The sequence below is a fragment of the Hippoglossus hippoglossus genome, chromosome 11 (assembly GCF_009819705.1).
Source record: "Hippoglossus hippoglossus isolate fHipHip1 chromosome 11, fHipHip1.pri, whole genome shotgun sequence".
Classification (NCBI taxonomy): Eukaryota; Metazoa; Chordata; class Actinopteri; order Pleuronectiformes; family Pleuronectidae; genus Hippoglossus; species Hippoglossus hippoglossus.
In genome coordinates, this window is record NC_047161.1 from 2,116,435 (window position 1) to 2,139,196 (window position 22,762).

Genomic DNA, 22,762 nt, shown 5'->3' on the forward strand with positions numbered 1-22,762 from the left:
GCGGCTTCATGAAAGTATCTCTGAATAAAATTCACAGGCGCTTTTACTTTTGAGAGAAGAATTTCACATTTTACATTTCATCGTATAAATTATTTTGATAAATCTGTATGTTTACGCTCTAAACCACTTCTCATTCAAACCACACAGGGCGTTCTGGTTTCTCTGAGCTTTATTCTGTGTTTGTACCTTTTCTCTGATTTCCTGTGCTACAGTTTGATTTGCGACTCCGCAGACTGTGAAACGTTTGGGAGGAAATAAAAAGGCATAAAATAAATTACACTTTGACAGTTATTGTCAAAAATCATCTGTTCGTCCTCACACTTGTCATGATGACAGCGGATGGGCTGACAGATGGACTCGTGATTTTTTTAAGATAAATTAAATTAATTTAATCATTACATGTGTTTTGATTAAAAAAAATATTACGCAGGTATCAAACTTATTGATTATTAATTTTCTGTTAATTAATTAATTGATATACAAATCAGGGGAAATAATGACAATTTGCCAATATCTATTATGATTATTTTCCAGTTAATCTGGTGAATATGTATATATTTTTAATTGCTCATCTAATAAAACCAGTTCAACACAGTGTAAAGACGCAGAGAGACACTGGTCTCCCTCATCTACTCGATCCAAACACCAATAATCGATTACATCTTTATTATTGATCAGCGCACACTGAGGTCTGTTGTTTCACCGGATCGATGGACACCGTGCACGCGTAACGATCACGATGGCCTGAAGTGAAACTGCAGATTGCTCGTGCATGTGGCTCAGAGCCAGAATCCACGATTCTTCCCGAAGCGGCCCGAGCACCGCCGAGCTCAAATGGGTCCAGAAACCCGACAGGAGCCGAAACTCCCGAGCTGTTTCCCCGCTGAAGTGTGTTTGTGTCGGGGTGAGGGGGACGGAGGAGGACGACATTAATGACTTATATATATTTATTCTTCTTTTAAAAGGTGATTTCCAGCATCCATCACTCCTGAGCTCCTCCCAGTCCTCACAGGGGTTTTTTTTTTATTCCGGATCCGAGGCGTGAGAAAGGTAAGATGCTCCTCACCATCAGACACTTATACACGAACAGCTGATTTCTTCTGCTCAGTGTTTGGCTCACGGGGACACACAGGGTTAAATCCTGCAGTTTTCCCTCTCTGTGTGTTTGATGGAGCTACTCAGATGCTCAGGCGGATTCAGGGCGTGTTACCCGGCAACGAGGCGAGGGTGGGATGCTGGATGCTGGAGGGCAGCGTCCTCAGACGGGGATCACAATGAACGGTCCCCTCACATGTAACACAGGCTCAACTGTAGGAACCCCCCACCCCCCCCCCCCCCCAACAGGAGCCCAATAGATAATAAATTATAAGCCTCCTCTTTTCTGCACGTCTTTGGGGTTAAATCTGTATTTTCTCTCATCTTTATTGTAAACCCCATGCTCACAGATATGACCGTATAATAACGATATAATTGATGATTGATGATGTGATAATAATGTTTGTGGATGTTGCTCAGCCTGTGGTGCAGGATCAGGTCATAAATTTGGGATATACCCGCGGATTAAGGGGGGATTTTCTGGTCCGTCCCCGTGGAAATGGTTACGCAATGTCCTGGCACACATCCAAGCTGCTGACTAAGTGCATTGGAAGTGTGCAATGAGGAACAATAACTGTTCTTCGTGTTTTAAGGCAATAAAGTAAAAAACATGCATTTTTGCTCGATAAGAAATCTCAGTCTTTAGAACTGCTGCAGTTTGATCCCAACACTTTGATTCCTGCACATTTTTCATTTCATGGCATCATGTCTGACTGACCCTCTTTCTTTCTTCATTCAACTCTCCTCCTCCTCCTCCTCCTCCTCACCCCCACCTCTCGTTTTCCTCCATCTTCCATCCGGACATCCCCAGCTGTAACGGGACAGCCCCCATTCACGGTGACACACCCTTGGTTGCACCAGCAGCTGCCTGCGTAACGGGTGAGGAGGGGGCGAAAGAAAGGGAGAGGGATGAAATGGAGGTGGAGGAGCGGGTCTGATGCAGAAGAGGAGAGTGTAGGGGGGGGGGGCAGGCAGGTCCAGAGAGGGGACCCACTTTTAAGATCATCTTTAGATTTAAGATTGTAGCATTGAGTTTACTACCTTTGTTCCAGTGGTTAAAAGAATGAATGAACAGTCACGTGATGAATGAGGGAAATCTGGCAGATGACGTCTGAAGCAGGAATATTTATTCTTGACACAGGGATGAAGCTGATGAGCCGTACAGAGAGTGAACAAGGTAACAGTTGTATTTCCATCATCTGAGCTGTCCTTGCAGGAGAACTGTATTCTCACCAAGTCACAGTGGCCACGTACCGGTCGTCACGTGGAGCTATAGATGATCTTGTAGGTCATCCTGTGTTAGAGAGGCCCAGAAATAAGAAGTCGTGTACTGAGTGAAAAGGAATAAAACTAAATTAACAAAATAGACCTAAACCATAAAGATTCCATAACAAGCAAAACATCTGCAATAGAACATCAGGACCAAAGCTCTGGGCAATGAGAGAGAAAGCTCGTGAAATAAACCATCATATCCACTGTAAGAGTTATTTAATATAACGGCAGCACAAGCCCAGTATATCAGTCGGATTGACCCTAATAGGATTTAGCTGGAATAGAAAGAAGTCGATAAAATAAAGACAAAGGCAGAACAGGACAGAAAAAGACGAGAATGTCCCAATAGAGGGAAACAGTTTCCTAAAAATCAATCAAGCAGCATCATAGATTTTAGACCCTTAAATCCAATATTATTGCCTCGGGGGAAATTGGTGAAAATGTAAAAAAGAAAACGCCCCTCACAATATTACAGAGTGGAAATCTAGACTTCTGGGTTTTCCCTCTTAATCGAATCCACACCAAAATTGAATAGGTTCTTTCTTGACCCTTTCATCAAGTTTCAACAGAATCGGTTGTGTAGTTTTTTGTCATAATCCTGCCAGAAGACGAACAGCGATGAAGACATAACCTCGTAAAAAAAAAAGAGCCAGAGAGAAGCAGAAAGATGAGAGAGACGATATTGTAACAGGAGGAGGATGGAGGCGTATGTTTCCTTCCCCCCTGAGCTGTGTGGGAGAGGAGAGACGAGGGAGATGAAGTCAGTCAGGATGAATGATAATAATAATAATAATGATAATAATACATTTTATTTCACAGCACTCAAGGTCACCTTACAAGGCAGAGATAAAAACAGAACAAAACTAAAATCAATGTATCTAAATAAACAATAAAATGAACAGTGAATAAAACATTTTGAGGTCGGCCAAACGGAAAAAAAGACTGAATGGGCCAGTTTAAGAAGACAGGTTTTGAGACAGGATTTGAAAATGGAGTCCATGTTACGGATGTCTGGTGGGAGGGAGTTCCAGAGGCGGGAAGCCGAGCGGCTGATGGCTCTCGATCCCACGGGGGTCAAGCTGGCAGGTGGTACAGTGAGATGGATGGAAGGAGAACACCTGAGAGGGCAGGAGGGTGCGTCGACGTGCAGGAGAGTGTCCGCAAGCCCCGACTCAAAATGGGCTGATGTCATGTAAAAGCTCCTCGCCTCTCAAGATGAAGCTGCTGGACGTGTCACCACCTTCGCCCCGTACAGCTCGACTGGTGTAATTGGTGATAACGGGAGACAGGGGGGGGGGGGGGCAGTGACCCCATTGACCCTCAGTCAAAGGACAGCAGTGACATCTCAGGCTTCTTATACTGATGCTTTAATCATGGACAACAGTCGACTATTCGATTTTTCTCATTTAATCGCAGCACCTGCTTTGGTGCGGCCCACGTAATGTTTGTAAAAGCAGGGACACCGGAACAGTGGCCGTCCGTTTATAAAAAGAGATTTCAGCCTGGAACCAGGACGACCAGCTATGAGACGAATCAAGACCATGAAACATTTGATTCGGAGCAAAAACATATTGGAAAATGGAAAAATAAATATTATTTTAAGAGTGAGGGAACTACACATCCCACAAACCATTGTGAGCCATCGATATCCAACAACTTCCAGCTGCTTCTTCTTGAATTTAACCTTGTTGTTGATATGTAGTGTTGTAATATATTGGAGTGTGTGTCTCGTATGCTTGTATATATCATTTCATAATGTGTATAGTGTTTAGTAGCTTATCGCTGAATGATAAAGGGCTCATTCTCGGGTAAAGAAAACATAAATTTGTACAATTTAGATGAAACACACTAGTGAAAACATCACTGGGATTGTTTTTAATTCAATTTCCAATAGATCACTTTTATGTGGTGCTGAACGACAGGAGGAAGAATGTTTTGACAGCTTACATGGGATTGCAGCAACCTCTCATTTACTCCTCAGGTGTAGTTTCTTTCTTCCCATGAATCAAGCCTGAGATTCATATCTTTGCGCTGCCTGAGCACTCACACAGGCAATAAGCTAATGGCTCTGTAGAACACTAAAGCGAACGGATCAAACCTGCCTCACAGGGCAGGAACTAGAAAATATGTTGTGATTACTGTCTTCCGCTAAAGGACTAAGAGGCTCTTGAGCGATTTTCCTGCCCACATTACTGTTGGTGCGTCATTTTCTAAGTGACTTTGTGTCACAGAGAAAGTAGATGGGCTTTCTCCTTGTTCTTTTTTTTCTCAAATAGCACTCTCATCTCTTATCCTAAGATCCTGGCAGAAATTTAAAGTTGCTTTATTGTTCTATCTGTCAGAGTCTATAGATTCGCTGTATTTCCTAATGCTGCCCTCACGGATGCAAACAGAAAAATAAATGCTAGATATCTTTTTTCTTTTCTTTCTAACATGTTCTTAAGTGTCTGAAAATCAACTCTCTTTTCATTTGAATTACATTTTTTAATGTTTTAATATTTATCTTTATTGTAAAGCACTTTGAGCTGCATTTGCATTTGAGGCGTTGTACAAATAAACTTTATTATTATCATTGGCAACACACGTACTCATGACACTGAACCAAACCAATGATATGTGTGATAGTATTAAATTAGCATGTGCAAGAAAACATAAGAATACAGACTTTAGGTTTTGTCGCAGAGAAAAGCAGAAACGATGACCTGAGAAATAACTTCTAGAGAAAATGTACATTTTGCGTAATGAGATTGTGACCATATTTACCACAACTTAATCCTGAAGTGCATCATCTGCCGTCTGACGATGAATTAGCCTCTGGGGGCAACATCCAATACTTTGGGGCTTCCGGTGCAGATAACTGCACCAAGATTCCAGCTTCTGTTCGTCGTACACTGTTTACATTCTGATGGGTTTCTTTTATCGAACCTTTCTCCACACAAAACACCAGCAGTGATGCTTTTTGTTGTTGTTTATGTCCAGTCAACATCTTGGCTAATCTCTATTAACAGCTATCGGCATATGAGTGCAGATAAATCAAACAGCCGATAGTCGATGTATTTGGGTCAATGTGTTCTGCCTCTTTTGCTCTGCGCTGTTTACCTGTGGGAAACCAAAGCCTGCTGGTCAAACTAGAAACGGAAACCAGAAGCTTCCAGTCTCAAAAACTGTGTCCCTCACTAGAATCTGTTTGTAGAGATTAATTGCAATTTGACTGGTTGATGGATTCAACAAACACAAGGTAGTAATTATAATGGAACAATGAACTGAACACTAATTTTACATATTTGCCTGACTTACCTATAAGTTAACCTCTTTCAAAGAAGTATAATTGGTCATTTTCTTTTTGAACCTTGATTTCTTTGTACCTATGGTAACAATCATGTGTTTCTTTTTGCAGGGAACGACGATTCAAGATGAAAGTAATCAGCGCTGCAGTGCTTAGCGCCGTGTTCTGCACGGGTAAGCACAAACATAATCAGTCATCCGGGACCAGGTCGGATAAATGAACAGCAGAAACAGACTTTAAGCTGAAACCAAATGTGCTTCAACTGAACGATTAACGTAGACACTGTGAGAACGTCATCAAAGAATCAAACTTATTTTGTGATCTGTTTAATTTCCTCTTATTTGCTTTGTTTCCTTTTGTTATGAGGCGTCAGATCGTATTTACATCCGGGTTATATTTAGCTATGTGACACATTTACATTTCAAACGTTTTTGTGCTTTTAGGAGAAGTTGTGTGGTTTTTCACTGTGAACAAAGGGACCCTGGTCTTTGTTCAAATCAAGAGACGACTAAGAAAAGATGTATTTTAAAATATACTTCTCTTTATCTTTTCTTTCGCAGTTGTGTCAGCGTCTGTGACAGGTAAAATCTCTCGTTCGTTGGGCGAGCAGTGCATGACTGACAGTGTGTTATGAGAATGAACAGATTGCATGAGAACAGACACAGTGAGGGTGTGATCAAATTAAATTTGGGCAGAGAGAATAAATAAGAAGTCAAAGATTATCTGTCATAGGTGATCATATGTGGGGACGTTTCGCCTGGTGGGTAGTGACATACTCAGTTTTGTTTGTATGATTGATTGAACATAATATTGATTGCTTCCACCAGTCAAAGAGGAACGCAGGACAGCGTTCTTTGGGGAGGACATTCACATGGATGTCCCGCCTGGAAATGCTGGAGAGGTCGTGTTCAAACCCAGGACCAATCAGTCCTCTGAGGTGGTTCTGATGCGAAGCGGAAAGGTGGTGAACCCACGGGGCCGCCTCAACTTCCTGGGCCATCTGGTGCTGGACGACGTACAGGAGGAGGACGAGGGCGTGTACGTCATCAAGAACAGCAACAACAACAACACAGTCAAGCAGCTCATCCTCATGGTTCGGGGTAAGCCGTCCGCTGAGCGTGACAAAGTGTTGACCAGCCTCCAAATTGACTTCATGTTTTCGGGAGCTATCAAGTCGTCCATCTTTACACACATGTACATAGAGCTACATGAATAAAACAATGATTCTGTTAAATTCTGAAGATGAGTTTAAGTTAAGGAATCATACAACCACCCCTGAATCTCTGTCACCGTTGATGCTTAACAACAGAATTGATTTGTACGCAGTGATTTTCAACGCATCACGACAAGGTAACAGCTTCTGTCACAAAGATCCTGCTTCTGCCTTTGTTAACTTTTCCTCTCATTTTGTCGAATCAGACTGTGCCTTGGAGCAAGTGGTGAAGTACGGAGAAACCTTCTCCATCCACCTCAACCACGTCGAAGGCCCCATCACCCTGGAGTTCAGGTACAGTCTCTGAATTGGTTTTAGTTACAAGTTTCTATTCTGGTGTGAAATGTCAGAAATTTGGGGGAATTGGCTTGATCACCATTACAGTGACACAAAAATGATAAGGGATAGCAAATTCAATATTTTAGAAATTGGTCTTATCACGGCCGCAAGACTCAAAATGCTAAACTGGAAAAATCCTATATGGCCAAAGAATGGGTTAATGAAATGATAGAGACCTCATCATATGAAAACATGTCGGTTTAAATAATACACCTGCTCTGACATACTGACTACACTGGTTGTTGATGGGTTACTCTGTATAACACCTGTTCTCTTCAATACATGTTTTACCATGACAAGGCCCAGTCTGATTCAGGCCAATCAAACCGAGATACATCAAACTACAGAGCCTCCGCCCGTGGTGCTGTACAACCAGACGGCGGTGTCAGCCGAGGAATACGTGGGCCGCCTCAGTGTATCGGAGAAACTGGTGACGCTGCACTTGGTCCGGATGACGGACGAGGGGAGCTTTACAGTACTGGACCATGAGGGCAAAATCAGGAGGAGGAACTGTCTTAATGTCAGAGGTGAGCAGTGATCTAGTGCTCTGCTGCTGTAGGTTTAAATGACAGATCAATCAGTCTTGCGTGTTCGTCTCTACATGCTGGTGTAGTGTGAGTGTGTGTTAGTTGTCCATACTCTTGTCATCCTCTTTTTGTGGTTCTCATATTCTAAATTTCCCATTTGGTCTACAGACACTGACTGCATTATTTCATTCTTGATTGAAATACCTGTAAAAATCCTTACAGCCTTAATCTCAGAAGTGGTGCTAATTCTTTATTTTCATTTATGTAAAATGAGGTTAAGACGGTTGGCAGGGATACTAAACTGCTGCAGCAGTAAAGCCAAGGGTTTCAATAAAAATGCATCAAGAACACATTAACTTAAACTTACATAAAAAGTTTTATTATGTGTATGTTTACTTCCCATTTTGCCCTAAAATCATCACCAGCTGGAAAAGAGTTGAAGCTCACGGAGGAGAGTTTAGCCGATAAAGAGCAAAGAGGAACTGAGCAAAACTCTGTAAAGCTAACCCCCCTCCTGATAAACTTCAATTAATCAATCAAGTTTTATTTCTATAGACCATATTCACAAATCACAATTTGTCTCATAGGGCTTAACACGGTGTGACATCCTCTGTCCTAAACCCTAAACAAGATTACGGAAAAAAAAAACAAAAAAACGATGAAATGGGTAAAAAGAACGTATAAACCTCAGAGAGCCACATGTGAGGGATCCGTCTCCCAGGACAGACAGAAGTGCAATAGATTCCACGTGTAATGGAGAACATCAGCAAAATAAGAGTATTTGGAAGTGGAGCGGCTTCGGCCATTATTTATAGTCTATGGTCTAAATGCATCATATATTACTGTATCTTTCCTCACTTGTGGTTGTCTCCTGACTGCTAGTTTGTTTTTAAAAAAAGAAATCAACTAGGGTAAAACCAAGTGTAGTGAGTGGACGGGAGCAAGCTCCTATTGTTGCTTTGATCTCTATTGCTGCATTGTTGTCTATGTCTGCTTTAAACTCTATTGTGGCCTTTGATAGCTCTTGTTCTTTGAAAAGAGCATTAGTCATTGGGTTGCCACACACCAATAGAAAGATATAAGAAAAAGAAGAAGAGAGGTAAAGTGTTTACTCAGAAGAAGTAGAATGTTCCAGGCTACAACTACCTGTCCCCAGCCGAAATCCAAGGAAGAGGCAGCAACTCCCTGGCTTCAAATGAAAACTAAGGACTCGATTGTAACTACCTTGCTTCAGCCAAAATCAAAGGACCAGGCGATAACCCCCTGGCTCCAAATGAAAAACATGGAGCAGGCGGTAACTCCCTGGCTCCAGCCGAAAGCCAAGGAGTGGTCGGTAACCCCCTGTCCCCAGCCGAAAGTCAAGGTCCAGGCAGTAACTCCCTGTCCACAGCTGAACACCAAGGACTGGGCGGTAACTCCCTGTGCCCAGCTGAAAATCAAGGTCCAGGCAGTAACTCCCTGTCCACAGCCGAAAACCAAGGACCAGGCAGCAACTCCCTGTACCCAGCCGAAAACCAAGGACCAGACAGCAACTCCCTGGCTCCAATTGAAAACTAAGGACTCGATTATAACTACCTTGCTTCAGCCAAAATTCAAGGACCAGGCGATAACCCCCCGGTTTCGAATGAATAAAGTGGAGCGTGCAGTACCTCCCTGTGCCCAGCCAAAAACCATGGACCCTGTGACAGAACATAAGGACCAGACGGCAGCTCCCTGGCTCCAAATGAGCACTAAGGACTGTATTGTAACTACCTTACTTAAGCCAAAAGCCAAGGACCAGGCGATAACCCGCTGGTTTCAAATGAAAAAAATGGAGCGGGCGGTAACTCCCTGGCTCCAGTTGAAAGCCAAGGACCAGGCAGGATCTCCCTGCCCCCCGCCGAAAACCAAGGACGGGCGGCAACTCCCTGTGCCCAGCCGAAATCTAAGAACTGGGCGGTAACGCCCTGACTCCAAATGAAAATTTAGGACTTGTCTTGAGTGTTGATGTTTTTGTTGACCTTTACCATTAACCCTCTAAAAGTTAATTATCTGAAGAAAACCCTCCAAACATTCCCAACATGTTTGGTAAAAATAATTCTTTGTGTTGCGTTAATTTTATTGTGTGAGTGCACAGGGACACACATTCTTGTTACCCAATGTTTATTCCTTTTACTAAATTCTTTTCTCTAAAAATAAAGTTGCAATACTGTTTTTTCACTTATATTGGTTTCATCATTTATCCAACAGTTAAAGAAATTACATGCTCGTGGTTGCAGTTTTCTTTCTGAAACTGTAAAAGTCACCTGTAGTAATTGAGCCGTGACAAAAAAAGACCTGCTGCTGGACTCAGTCCACTGAACCTGAACAAAGACCTGCTGCTGGACTCGGTCCACAGAACCTGAATAAAGACCTGCTGCTGGACTCGGTCCACAGAACCTGAATAAAGACCTGCTGCTGGACTCGGTCCACAGAACCTGAATAAAGACCTGCTGCTGCACAAAGAGCTGTTCAGCTATTCAAAGTTCTGTGAAGCTCTACCCAGTACACAGAACCTGGTTGCTGACCACTGCTGACGTAGACTGACTGATAGCCGCTGTTGAGCCACGTGTGTTGATATTTCTTCCGATTGTCCTCCACAGAGCACCAGGACTTCATGCGCCTCTCCTACGGAGGAAACCTAAAGATGAAACTCTACCTGCACCACTCCAACGTTAACATCGTCTACAAGCCCAAATCAGACAATAAGGACCGAGTCATCCTGGACCAGGGGGTTCTGATGATGCCACTAGACCCTCTGCTGGAGGGCAGGCTGAGTGTGAAGGGGTCGGAGCTCTCTGTGAAGAAGGTCCATATGGCAGACATGGGTGTCTTCAAAGTGACAGACCTCGCCGGGTTTCCTGTGGCTAACGTCTACATAGAAGTAAAGGGTAAGAAAAAAGACCTATAATGGATTTAGTTCTGAGGTTTCTTTGTTGTGAGTCAACACATTTCCTATGTAAGTGCCTCTGAGGTGTAGATTGTGTTTTTGAAAGGGTTTATGTGAGTGAGATAATATGACCACTGTTATTAATTATTTATGCAGAGAGGCTGATACATCCTGTGCCAACCAAAGCTTATGTGCAAAATTATGTTTTTATAAGATGAAGTTAGTAACTAATATATCACATTACACTTCATAAGATCTGCTTGTAACTATATAAGATTGTTTTTTAAATTAAACTATTGCTGTGCCTGGTCTAAAACTCTGATTCAGACGTCCGTTAAGCAGTTGACTGAAGACTGAAAAAGACTGGAGGCCTGTTTATTCAAATCTAATTAATATTCAATGTATCACATGTCCAGAATTGCACCAAATTCGACACTGCACTTCCTCGGGCCCTTTACAATACACATGGCAAGTGTGAAGCGGTTAAGATGAACAGTTCTCCAGATATGCCACAGCAAGACAGACAGAGACGTCTGGAATTTGTAGATACATGCATCCTAAAATGACTTAAATTTAAAATAACTGATGCTACAAATATCCAAAGTGACTATTTATATTTCATTTTAAAGTGTCAGCCAGTCTTTATGTGGATATCAACCAACTGCTCCAGTCAAATAAACCTGCTGATTTCTAGAAGAGGCAGCGACGAAAGATGAGTCGCTGCACAGCAAAGTCAGTGTACTCCTAATGGCTATTAGAGAAAGGCTTAATATTTCTCTTTCCTGTCCTCGTCTCGCTCTCAGCCTACAAGCTGCCGCCCCTGACTGTGGCCATTCTCTGCATGCTGTGTCTGATCGCCTTCATGCTGCTGGTGTGCCTGCTGTCCTGCCTCTACAAAGTGCACAAGAGGAACCAAAAGAACAAAAAGCTCATGCTAATTGCGCAGCAGGCTGGCAAGGGCGACGGCGACGCTTTCAGACAGGTAACACCCACCAAGTGCAATTACCATCATTCTGCATTTCTCTGTGATGGGGGGGGGGGGGTGAGCCTCTCACTGCTTGTCATGGGGTGAAAGTGAGGTGTGTGTTTCTGAAGCTGTTTTCAGGCACAAAATTGGGTCCAAAGTTCGAAGTTTGTGCTTCACATATGAAACTTTTCTTTCTCATATAAAGCCCTTCTGGAAAATTACAGGAAAATGTTTCGGGACTTCGGTGCAGGTCTGAAAGCAGCTTGTGCGTGCGTGCGTGTGTGCGTGTGTGCGTGCGTGCGTGCATGTGTGTGTGTTGTTTAGGAGAGGATTAAAAGGTGGGGGCTGACTTCCTCCTTTGCAAAACATGGCAAACATGGTTACTGCCAAAACAAAGACATCAAAATGGCTGAGGACAGTTCAGGGAAACATCCTGTTTTGCTTCCAGGTTTCCTGATTACTTCCACAGAGCCCAGCATGTCTTTCATATCTTCTACTTGCTGTTTCAGAGTTTTACAATCTAAAATGTCACTTGTTTAGTTTTTAATGAGGTACGACAATTTTGGTACCAGATATTTTAGTACCAGGTTCGGCAACTGCAGGGAACTCATGATTGGTCAACATGAAAATGGTTTTTATTTGCCTTTGTAAAACAAATCATGACTTAATTTTAGCCCCCTGAATGTTTCTAGAACACAGAGCACCCGGTGTATTGTTCTTTTATCAGTTATAGACGACTGCTTGACTACAATTTTTGCGGTGCCGTCCTCACTCAGTCAATTGTGAATGAATCTATGTAGTTATGAATGGATTATGGGGGTTCTTTGAGGAAGTGCTGAGCCCACAGGAACAAAATAACAAAACATTGATCGCTTTCTAGTTGGCCATTTAAAAACTGCTGCTCCTTCTTCATTCAGCTGCTCGATACTGGCTGATAAACTGACTGATTGGAGGATTTAGAGGAGTTGACAGTTAACCCCTCTGTCAACGCAACCATCCATCAAGCAACCCCAGTTGGGGATTTGTTAACCAACTGAATTTATGGAGCAATTAAGAACCCATTAGAAACAGATGACTCGCCTATAGAGGACACCACCATAACGCTCAGGTATTGATATCTCTACCGAGGGAAAGGAGTTCAATACAACAACGAAGCGGCACAAGAAATATGTCTGGATCAATTGTGTAAGAGTTTCATAAAAATAAAAAACCTCGGCTGTCAGAGTGAAGAATAATCACATCATAGTCACATCGCATCACTAAAGTTTATTTAGCATTTTGATGTCATGAAAACAAGTGGGCCGAATTTGCCATTGGACTTCTAATTTAAACAAACTCAATTATCTAGTGTTCCTGTTCTAAATTGATGACTGACTGCGTTACTGGATCATTAGAGGTCGCTGAGCTGACAGTTAACCCCTTCCTACCAAAGCAGCGTTCTCATTAGAAGATTGTTTAATCTGATTGAATTTAAGAACCAATTAAAAACCCACAGCAGTCACATGACTCCCTCACTGTGAAAAAGCCCAAAGAGACTTATCGCTTTGCAGAAATTAGTATTGATTACTATTGATCTCTTTTTAGCGACTTCCAAATCTCACCCATGACTGAATAACCGGGCTTAAAATCCTATACTGTGAACTAGTCTTAAAATGGCGGTGTCAAAGAAATGTAATTGAGGCTTGATATTTTTCATTTTAACAACAAACCTTTATCATAAATAACTATAAATAAAAAGAACGCAAATGCTAATGACGAATTCCAGAGCAGTGTATCAGTGTAGACTGATGCTGACCATTTTCTGACCAGTACTTGTCTGTGAAGTCACATTACTGTTGTTACCTGTGTTTCTCTGAAATGATAAATGTTTGTCATCTTTCAATTTCACAACTGTGGAGTGAATTCAAAATACTGCTGTGGAAATGAGGCCTCACAGCTCAGTGATGATTGGTGGCCCAGCTAACGCTGTTGCCTGTGCGTTACGTTTCTCCCTCTTGCTTTAAGGAGCCTCAAACGGAGCCTCTTCTTGGTGAGAGAATTGTGTTCCTGCCTCTTTTCCCCCTGATCCTCCCTCTTTATATTGGTGTGTGGAGAAATGTGCTGCGTTTGTGGCAAATAAGTTCCTTGATCAACTTGCCGTTTGTGACAAGATCATTGGTGACAGTTTCAGAAACGTGTTCTCAGTATTTTTCTAAACTCTGGTGCTTGTAGTTGAGGATATTGAGCAGCGCCACATTAGAAACATCCTGGACACGGAGGAGAAACTGCTGACAATGAACAAGCAGAAGTTGATCAGAGACTTACTTCAAGTGAATCTGGCACCGTGACTTGGGACAAACTGTGTCTGTGATCCTGACAGACTTCAGAATGATCACGTGGCCGAGCTGTGGTGGAGTATTAATGTAGGATACAAGTTTATACTGTGTTATGTTATTTTAAAGGAGACATATGACGCTTTTTCACAGTTTCTTTCCACTAATGTGTTGTATAGTTTATTGTGGTAAAGGGAGCTCCTCCCCCCCACAGAAAACACAGAAGTTCCTGAAATACCACGTCGTCCTGCTAAAAGTGTTTCAGACAGAGGCTGAAAAGAGGAGCTGCAGCAATGGACCAAATGAGGAGATTGATAAACATAAACGTTTTCAAGTAATAGCACAAATTTAAATGATCAACCTGAATATGAGCAGAATATGTCTCCTTTAAGTATCAGAAGGTCAAATGACTCCAGATTCAGTTATTTTAAAGTATTTTACAATAAGAATGTTGGTATTTTCCACATTTGCTTGATAATATAAAAGATCCATATCAGTGTTTAAGTTCGTTCTTCTTCTTCTTTGTTCGGTCTGTTAGCGGGTGGCATTAGTCTTCTTCCTTTTTCTTTTCTTAAGCTTAGTTGAAAGAGATGAGGCCATTTATAGGCTGGAGCATTATTGTAAACACTATTTTGCTTTGATCAGCTCGGTCAGGTGAGAGAACTGTCTCTCAGGAATCAAGATGCAGCTTTGACCAAGGTCAGGGTGCAAGCTGACAAATAAATGTCCATTTTAACAAGTCATTTAATCCAGTATTTACTCTCACGTGTGTTAGAAACAAGTGAAAACCTCAGCTGCTTCTGCTTGACGACATTCCATCACAAGAAAGGAGCTCAGTTCTTTTCACTTGCTCTAAGAAAATTAGATTTTAAACTTCAGCAGAGAGACTAAATGACCTGTTGAGATGGTTTGTATCTCTTTGTTACCGGTGTGTGTGACTTCAGCTGAGTAATTACAGTTGAGACAGTCACACTAACATGTGGCTCTTTCTCTGCAACATCAGTGAAATATCTGTGCCGCTCATTTTCTCTCAGGAGCTCTGCAGTTACACATTGTGATAACTGAGGACATCATAGCTTCACTGCTGTATTTTACATGCAGTAGCCTGTAGCGATTCAGCGGAGCTAAGCACATGCACATATTTCTTAAATGGGTGTTTTATTGTGTGGTGTGAATTTTAAGGTAAATACCTGCTGGTGTGTGTGGGTATCTGCGCTGGCTTCATGTGTGCTGTAGGGGGCAGTAGTGATTAACCTGTTTGAACAGGTGATTTATTCTCAGCTGTTTCCTTGTGAATTCTAATCAACTACGAGCCCAGTAAGTCTGTGGTGTGTTGTCAGTGTTTGTTATGTCTGTGTCTAGTTTATGTGCATTAAATGTTGTGTGTCTGTGTTATAGTCTTTAAGTAATGCGAATAAATCGATAAACATGTGACCTGACATTAAAACGCTCCCACTATGGCGTGCTTTTTTTTTACATTTATTCCCATTTATTGTCGCTAGTTACCAAAATACAGCATAACTCACATTTTAGTGACTAATCACGATTCTTCCAGCTTTAGCTTAAGCAGTTAGCAGTTAGCAGTTAGCAGTTATTAATTATTAGCACAGGCCACAAATTGAACTTTATTTTTCTGGCTTTACTCACAACTATTCGTTCCAGAATATATATTCTGTTTCTATATAAATCCAGGCTCCCCAAAGTGAAGCCAAATTGTCTTGATCACCCCCTGGTGGCTTGCTGCAGTATAGCTCATAAACCCCTCCTCCTCCATGTTAGCAGATGGAACATGGACCAAACTAAACAGTCAGAGTACACGTTAAATAATGTTTTCTCTCTCTAGTCACCAGCGCAATATGAGAATATGCTTGTTATAAGTTATTTAGTTTTCTGGTAAAAACACTGGAAGATTCGTCACTTTCAATAAAAACCTTGTGAGTTTTCATTAATCAATCTGGGATAAATGTTGAAGCAGCAGTTCTTACATGTCTCACTCGTTGTATGTGTCTGTGTGTTATTGTGTTAGAAATGTGTGCGGATGTGTTTTTAGGTGCTTATACTGCAATGTGTGTGCATAGGTGTTCCAATTATCACGTGTGTGTGTGTGTGTGGACTAAGGTTGAGATGACGGCAGTTGCCCTCGGCGTCGTTCTGACATGTTATGGATTTCCTGCAAGATCTGAGAACACACATACAACACGTGAGCTGATGTCGGCCTGAGAGGCTGACATGAAGCTCAAATCAATCCTCCCTCTCTCTGTCTCTTTATCTTCACATCTCTCCACCTCCCTGCCTCTTTTCTCGGTGCATCTTTATCAGCTGCCTCACGTCTTCTCTCTCTGTCGCCCAATCTTTCACTTTTAAGTCTCCTGTGTGTCACACTCTGGCATTTTTCTTCCTCACACTCTGTCTCTTTGTTTCCACTCCTGTCTCGTTGTTCATACTTGTCACTCTCTCCTCCTCCTTCCCTCATCCTTACTCACATCTATTCATCCTCCTCTCCTCATCCCTACCTGCATACCTTCATCCTCCTCTCCTCATCCTTACTCACATCTATTCATCCTCCTCTCCTCATCCCTACCTGCATACCTTCATCCTCCTCTCATCCCTACCTGCATACCTTCATCCTCCTCTCCTCATCCTTACTCACATCTATTCATCCTCCTCTCCTCATCCTTACCAGCGCCCCTTCATCCTCCTCTCCTCATCCTTACTCACATCTATTCATCCTCCTCTCCTCATCCCTACCTGCATACCTTCATCCTCCTCTCCTCATCCTTACCAGCGCACCTTCATCCTCCTCTCCTCATCCTTACTCACATCTATTCATCCTCCTCTCCTCATCCCTTCCAGCATCCCTTCATCCTCCTCCCCTCATCCCTTCATCCTCTTCCCCCATCCTTTCATCCTCCTCTCCTCATCCCTTCCAGCATCCCTTCATCCTCCTCCCCTCATCCCTTCATCCTCCTCCCCTCATCCCAACCCTGCATCCTTTCATCCTCCTTCCCTCATCCTTACTCACATCTCTTCATCCTCCTCTCCTCATCCCTACCTGCATACCTTCATCCTCCTCTCCTCATCCTTACTCACATCTATTCATCCTCCTCTCCTCATCCTTACTCACATCTATTCATCCTCCTCTCCTCATCCCTACCTGCATACCTTCATCCTCCTCTCCTCATCCCTACCTGCATACCTTCATCCTCCTCTCCTCATCCCTTCATCCTCTTCCCCCATCCTTTCATCCTCCTCTCCTCATCCCTTCCAGCATCCCTTCATCCTCCTCCCCTCATCCCTTCATCCTCTTCCCCCATCCTTTCATCCTCCTCTCCTCATCCCTACCAGCATACCTTCATCCTCCTCCCCTCATCCCAACCCTGCATCCTTTCATCCTCCTTCCCTCATCCTTACTCACATCTATTCATCCTCCTCTCCTCATCCCTACCTGCATACCTTCGTCCTCCTCTCCTCATCCTTACCAGCGCCCCTTCATCCTCCTCTCATCATCCCTACCTGCATACCTTCATCCTCCTCTCCTCATCCTTACCAGCGTCCCTTCGTCCTCCTCTCCTCATCCTTACCAGCGCCCCTTCATCCTCCTCTCATCATCCCTACCTGCATACCTTCATCCTCCTCTCCTCATCCCTATCCACATCCCTTCATCCTACTTTTCTCATACTCACATCTATTCACATTTCTTTCCTCAACCCTAACCACATCCTTTCATACTCTGCCTCAACCCTTCCTCTTTTCCTTTCCCCCCTTTACTCTTTGGACTTTCTGCCTCCATGAATCTTTCCTGCAGTTCCTCAGACCCCAGACATTTTTTGAAAGAATATAGCCCCGGCTCGGCTCTGCCTCCTCTCAACCTCCAGCCCCATTGCTCGTCTTTCAGTCATGTCATACAAGTGTCCTTATGTAATTAAGAGCTTTCTTATCCTGTGTGTGTGTGTGTGTGTGTGTGTGTTTGTGTCTGTGTCTGTGTCCTCTCAAGAAGTGTTCATGTGTTTTTTATCAATAGTTGGATGCAGTACCACAGCTGCTGGGATGCTACACTGTTGTGGCCACATTTTGACAAGTCTCCTGTGTGTGTGTGTGTGTGTGTGTGTGTGTGTGTGTGTGTGTGTGTGTGTGTGTGTGTGTGTGTGTGTGTGTGTGTGTGTGTGTGTGTGTGTGTGTGTGTGTGTGTGTGTGTGTGGATCTGCAGGTGGTCAATGAGGTGTACACCAGGTTCACTGAGGACTCTCTGATGCAGTCCGTGTGTGAAAAGCCAACGGAGAGCACAGAGGTCACCATCAAGGTGAGTGATGGAACCGAGACGCTGATCTCCACAGCAAACAAAGTCTACTGTACCACAAGAGTGAAGCCAAATCATCTTGTTCTGCTGATACTTTCTGAAATGCAGGAAAACAGAAACCGAATTAACAAATGACAACATGTATCATTTGTTCACAGTGATTAACTAAAAAACCTGCCTGCTCATCAAAAAATGGCACAGATAAAGGAAAAGTTATAAAAAATACAATGTAATGAAGATGTTGAGGTTTTTAGTGTATTTTCAGACTCTTGAAGTGGAACACACACAGAGAGGCAAGTTACAAGTTAAAAAGCATATTTAATAAAACGTCCAAACCACCGACGAATATAACAATGGACGTAGACTCCGGGTCCGTAAAGTGAAGCCTATGCGGAGTATGAGCCGGTTCTTTTATACGGCAGCATTTGATTGATGAATGAATTGCAGGTGGTTGAATGAGTTGGCAGAGGACGAGAACAGAGACACACGCACGCACGCACGCACGCACGCACGCACGCACTCAGGCAGAGCATCCAAGAGCGATCCAAAAATAGTTCATAGCTCCACAAATAAATAATCCATGACCCTAACTGAAACAGAAGTTGAGATATTGCACATTTGCTGAGTTACAGTGGTGCAGTAGCTGTGCAGTTTAGAATGGAATGTAAACATCTGTATCGTTCTGTAAGTGTGACTGAAGGTATCCTGATCCAGATAGTAACATGGATCTCAAACAGTCAGACTCAGTGTTTGGCAGCTTTCCGTGCTCTTATGGCTCTTGGTTCGAAGCTGCTCTCTGTTTGTCTGCCTGTCGGAGATGTGACAGCCCCGAAGCGCCTCCTAGAGGGCAGCAGGTCTAACGGACGATGTACGGCGTGGGATGGGTCTTTCATCATGTTGGCAGCTCTGCTGAGGCAGCAGGGGCTCACTAAGTTCACCACAGAGTGCAGTGAGCAGCCGATGATCTTCTGGGCGCTGTTGATGACCCTCGGAGGCGTTGTGCTGAGGGGTTGGCGGCAGAGATGCAGTCAGTCAGCACACTCTCAGTGGAGCAGTGACAGTACTGCTAGTACTCATTGAAAGGATATAAACACACATACAAAATTAAAAACACATTCAGCATTCAGCCAATAGCATTACATACACTAAGTACACTTGTTATTTTATCCATTATTCTTAATGAAATATGGTCTCATCCATAACCTCATGTATACCTTTAGTTAAGATTTTCTTCCTGGGTCCTTAACAATTTGTCTCCATGTAACAAGGAACATGAGCAGTGTTGTTGGAAGGTAAATCTATAAATATGATCCTAGAAACATGCGCATAAATTATTCATGTTGCTTTTTCACTGACCTCAATTTTTACCACTTCTTCTCCTTCCCTTCCTCCATCCTACTCCACCTCCCTCCTCCATCTCCTCTCTGTTCTTGTTCTACCCCTTAATTTCCATCTCCCCCACCTCCATTTCTGTCTTCTCTTTGTTTCTGTCTTTCCGTTCACCTCACTTTACAATCACCTTCTCCTCTATAACCTCTTCTTGTTTTCTCTTTTTCTTTAATCTTGCTGTGTGTCCTTCCTTTTCTTAATTCACATTCCCTTTTCTTTTCATCTTCTTTGACCTTCACCTCTTCTCCGGTCCTATCTTCTCCTCTTTCCCTTCCGTCTTCCACTTTTATCATAGGGCCTTGAGGTGTCTAAACCAGGCCGCTACCAGGCTCTTACCTCAGACAACTTTCTGGAGATGAACGACTCTGGAGTGGAGTTCTCCATCTCCGGTCTCCCACTAGACAGCGACACTGATGCCGGGATGACCTACGCCTCCCACAAACCCCTCCTGAGCGCCGTCTCTCCAACAGCCATGACCAGTGGAGTTCAATCAGACAGCCAGGAGGCCACTGCCGTCCCTGATGGCGACCTCAGTGCCAGCCGGACCCCTGACTCTGCCATGAGCGCAAGCCCTGCGTCCAATCCTCGCTCAATTGCAGCAGCGACCCCTGATGGCAGCCTGTGTGGTCCTGCATCGCCAGGAACAGCCTCCAGGGGCACTGCTGGGTCAGATTCAGCCAAGACAGACGAAGGGGCTGAAAGTGGAGAAGTTGGGCAGAAAGAGGAATCAGCTCAGAGCACCTGAGAGGATCGACCACAATGTTTTTTAAATCTCTTCATCATATTTCCTCATACAGTAATGACATCCACTTCTGGCTCTATCATATAACCACCACCACGTCCTTGATCACTGCACTGAAAACATCACAGACAAAATATATTCATCACTTAGAGCTGGATGTCAGTGCAGCCCAGGATACAAATAATAAAAAGACAGTTGCAAAAAAAAACCCATTGCAAAATGAAATGCACTATGCACTGAAAAATTTGATGCAAAAGGTAAACCTACTGTAAGCTCTATCAAAAGAAGAACAAAGCAATTTTGTGCACATGGAAAATGCATGCATTTAAATTAAACATTAGAGTAGATACCATAGTTGAGATCTGCAGGACAATGCTGATGTTAGAGTAGAGGGACTGCATGCAAACCTGAACGGACTAAAGAAGCACAGGCTCCGAAAGAAGTTGATGTGAAGAGCGTAAAACACTCAGCACTTTTAGGAAAACACCTAATTAGGATCAAATGATCTCGGCTCCTGTCGAAAAGGTTGTCAGAAAAAATGAAGGGGAGTTTGTCAGTTTGTCAGGTTGAGTCAGTTTGAGTCAGACCAAGGCGACCGACCACGACGGCACAGAGCATCTCCCCCCCGTTAGAGGCAAATCTGAATGTGTTGCCTCTGACTGTACTTTTGTCTGCTCTCACCTGAAGCTGTCGGGATTGCATTTTTAAGACATAATCTAAAAAGAACAGTGGAAACAGCCACCACATCTCACTCACACTAATGATGACGTGCCAGAGAAAACCCCCAGAGGAACGACAGCAAACTGTAGAAACGAGACCTCGTGTGTTTTTATTTCTTCATCCCGATGGAGTTGTCACAAACCCTGTCAGAGCAAAGCAGAACTGGGGGAGGGACACTCCCAGGACTTTTGGAACAGTTCTTGAGAGCGTAATTGGATTCTTGGCCTCTTTGCAGAGGGACAGATTCACGGACGCCTTTATATTTAGAGTGAGGAGCGGTGATAAAAGAGATGACAGTGATGGAACAGGGTGCCGTTCCGGGGAACTGATAAATGGCTTGCATGATTTAAAGCCTCCTATTTTCATCTCGGCCCCCATCCATCGCATTGGAGCTCTGATTATTGTTGCCTGGTTGTTTTCCAAAATGAAGAAGACTGGGAGGACGGATCAATCTGTGATAACGACGCAGCCTATACAGCTCTGACAGAATGAGGTGGGTGCAGTATGTGCGCTGGGGGAGTTTCTTACAAAGCCAACCAACCATATTTTACATTCAGTGCACTGCATGGAGACATGAGTCCATTCAGCCAATGAAATATAGAAAATGAAAAAGAGGAGGACATTACCAGAGCATATAAATCCTGAGCTGATGGTTAAAGTAATATCAATAACTCATAAAGGCTACTCCACACTTTTACTCATGGTGCTCTATGAATCCAAACCCCTCATTTAATTCACCAACACATATTACTATTGACTGTAGCAGCAGTAGTATATGTCGTGTGTATACTATAGAAAGGTCACATGTTTACAACCACCTCAGTTTAAAGGAGACATATTCTGCTCGTATTCAGGTTCATAAGTTAATTTGTGTTATTACTCAAAATTGTTTACAAGCTCCAATCGTAAGAGAACACACTTTGCATAACTTTAACATTTACAAAAAACAAAATATATAACACACAAGAGGAGAGAAACACTGAAGAGGCTTCATGTGACTCTTTTAAATGTTTTCAGCTACCCTCATATTTATTAAAGGCAAGAACTGATCAGGTCATGCTGCATATTTGTTAATTCAATCCCTGGGCTACATCTTCTTAGGGAGAAATTTGGAAGCGACGCTGTTTTAGTTTTAAAAATTCCGAGGCTAGATTTGAGTCTGGACGGGCAGAAACGGAGATGTTTGGAAACGATGACGTAGATATTCAGTGCTGATTGGGTCTTTTCTGTCACGACGTAGCATTTGCTGATTCATTAGATTCATCAGTTTTGGCTGTAAAACGCAACATAGATAATCAATTACACGCGTTGCTGACGCTGTTGTCTTTGCTTACAGCTGCAGTTAAATTCTGGATGAAGCCTTGGATAAAATCAGTAGTCCTGCCTTTTTTGTTTCGCTTCTTTTTCAAGGAGCTGCTGTTTACACAAGGAGATTTGGGTAAATCTGCACATTCACCTGCTGACCGAACTACAAGAGAAAGCTTCTGTTGGAAAGTAAAGAAAGAAAAGACACAAGTGACGGACCAAAGAAGTGCAGATGAGATGAGAGGGTGCAAACAGTGGCACAAGTTCAAACATATTTAAAGAGAAGCGCGGACGGACTCAATTAAAGGAAGCTCCCACAGTGCTAACAACTGCTTTCGACTAATTAGTTCCCTTATCTCGCTGTAGAAGGAGCCTTCGGGCTAATTCAGG

General features: G+C 43.2%; 2 protein-coding genes across 2 annotated transcripts in view; both read left to right on the forward strand.

Moving 5' to 3' along the window:
- The window catches only part of LOC117770959 (tapasin-like), a 1,175,540-nt gene that overhangs the window by 105,172 nt on the left and 1,047,606 nt on the right, over positions 1-22,762 (forward strand). The gene's annotated exons all lie outside the window — the stretch shown is intronic.
- Positions 1,955-22,007, forward strand: LOC117770943. The gene is made up of 10 exons (XM_034600875.1): positions 1,955-1,974; positions 5,765-5,826; positions 6,214-6,234; positions 6,481-6,753; positions 7,073-7,160; positions 7,506-7,732; positions 10,354-10,641; positions 11,444-11,622; positions 18,127-18,219; positions 19,901-22,007. Exons 2-10 carry the CDS (start codon positions 5,781-5,783, stop codon positions 20,348-20,350), a joined length of 1,665 nt encoding a protein of 554 aa, XP_034456766.1. The 5' UTR covers positions 1,955-1,974; positions 5,765-5,780; the 3' UTR covers positions 20,351-22,007.

Excerpts from the sequence above, each read along its gene's own strand:
- LOC117770943 (XM_034600875.1), top strand. The coding sequence starts at position 5,781 with ATGAAAGTAATCAGCGCTGCAGTGCTTAGCGCCGTGTTCTGCACGG. Across the intron at positions 7,161-7,505 it reads CCCATCACCCTGGAGTTCAG|GCCCAGTCTGATTCAGGCCA; the intron begins GTACAGTCTCTG and ends TACCATGACAAG. Across the intron at positions 7,733-10,353 it reads GAACTGTCTTAATGTCAGAG|AGCACCAGGACTTCATGCGC; the intron begins GTGAGCAGTGAT and ends TGTCCTCCACAG.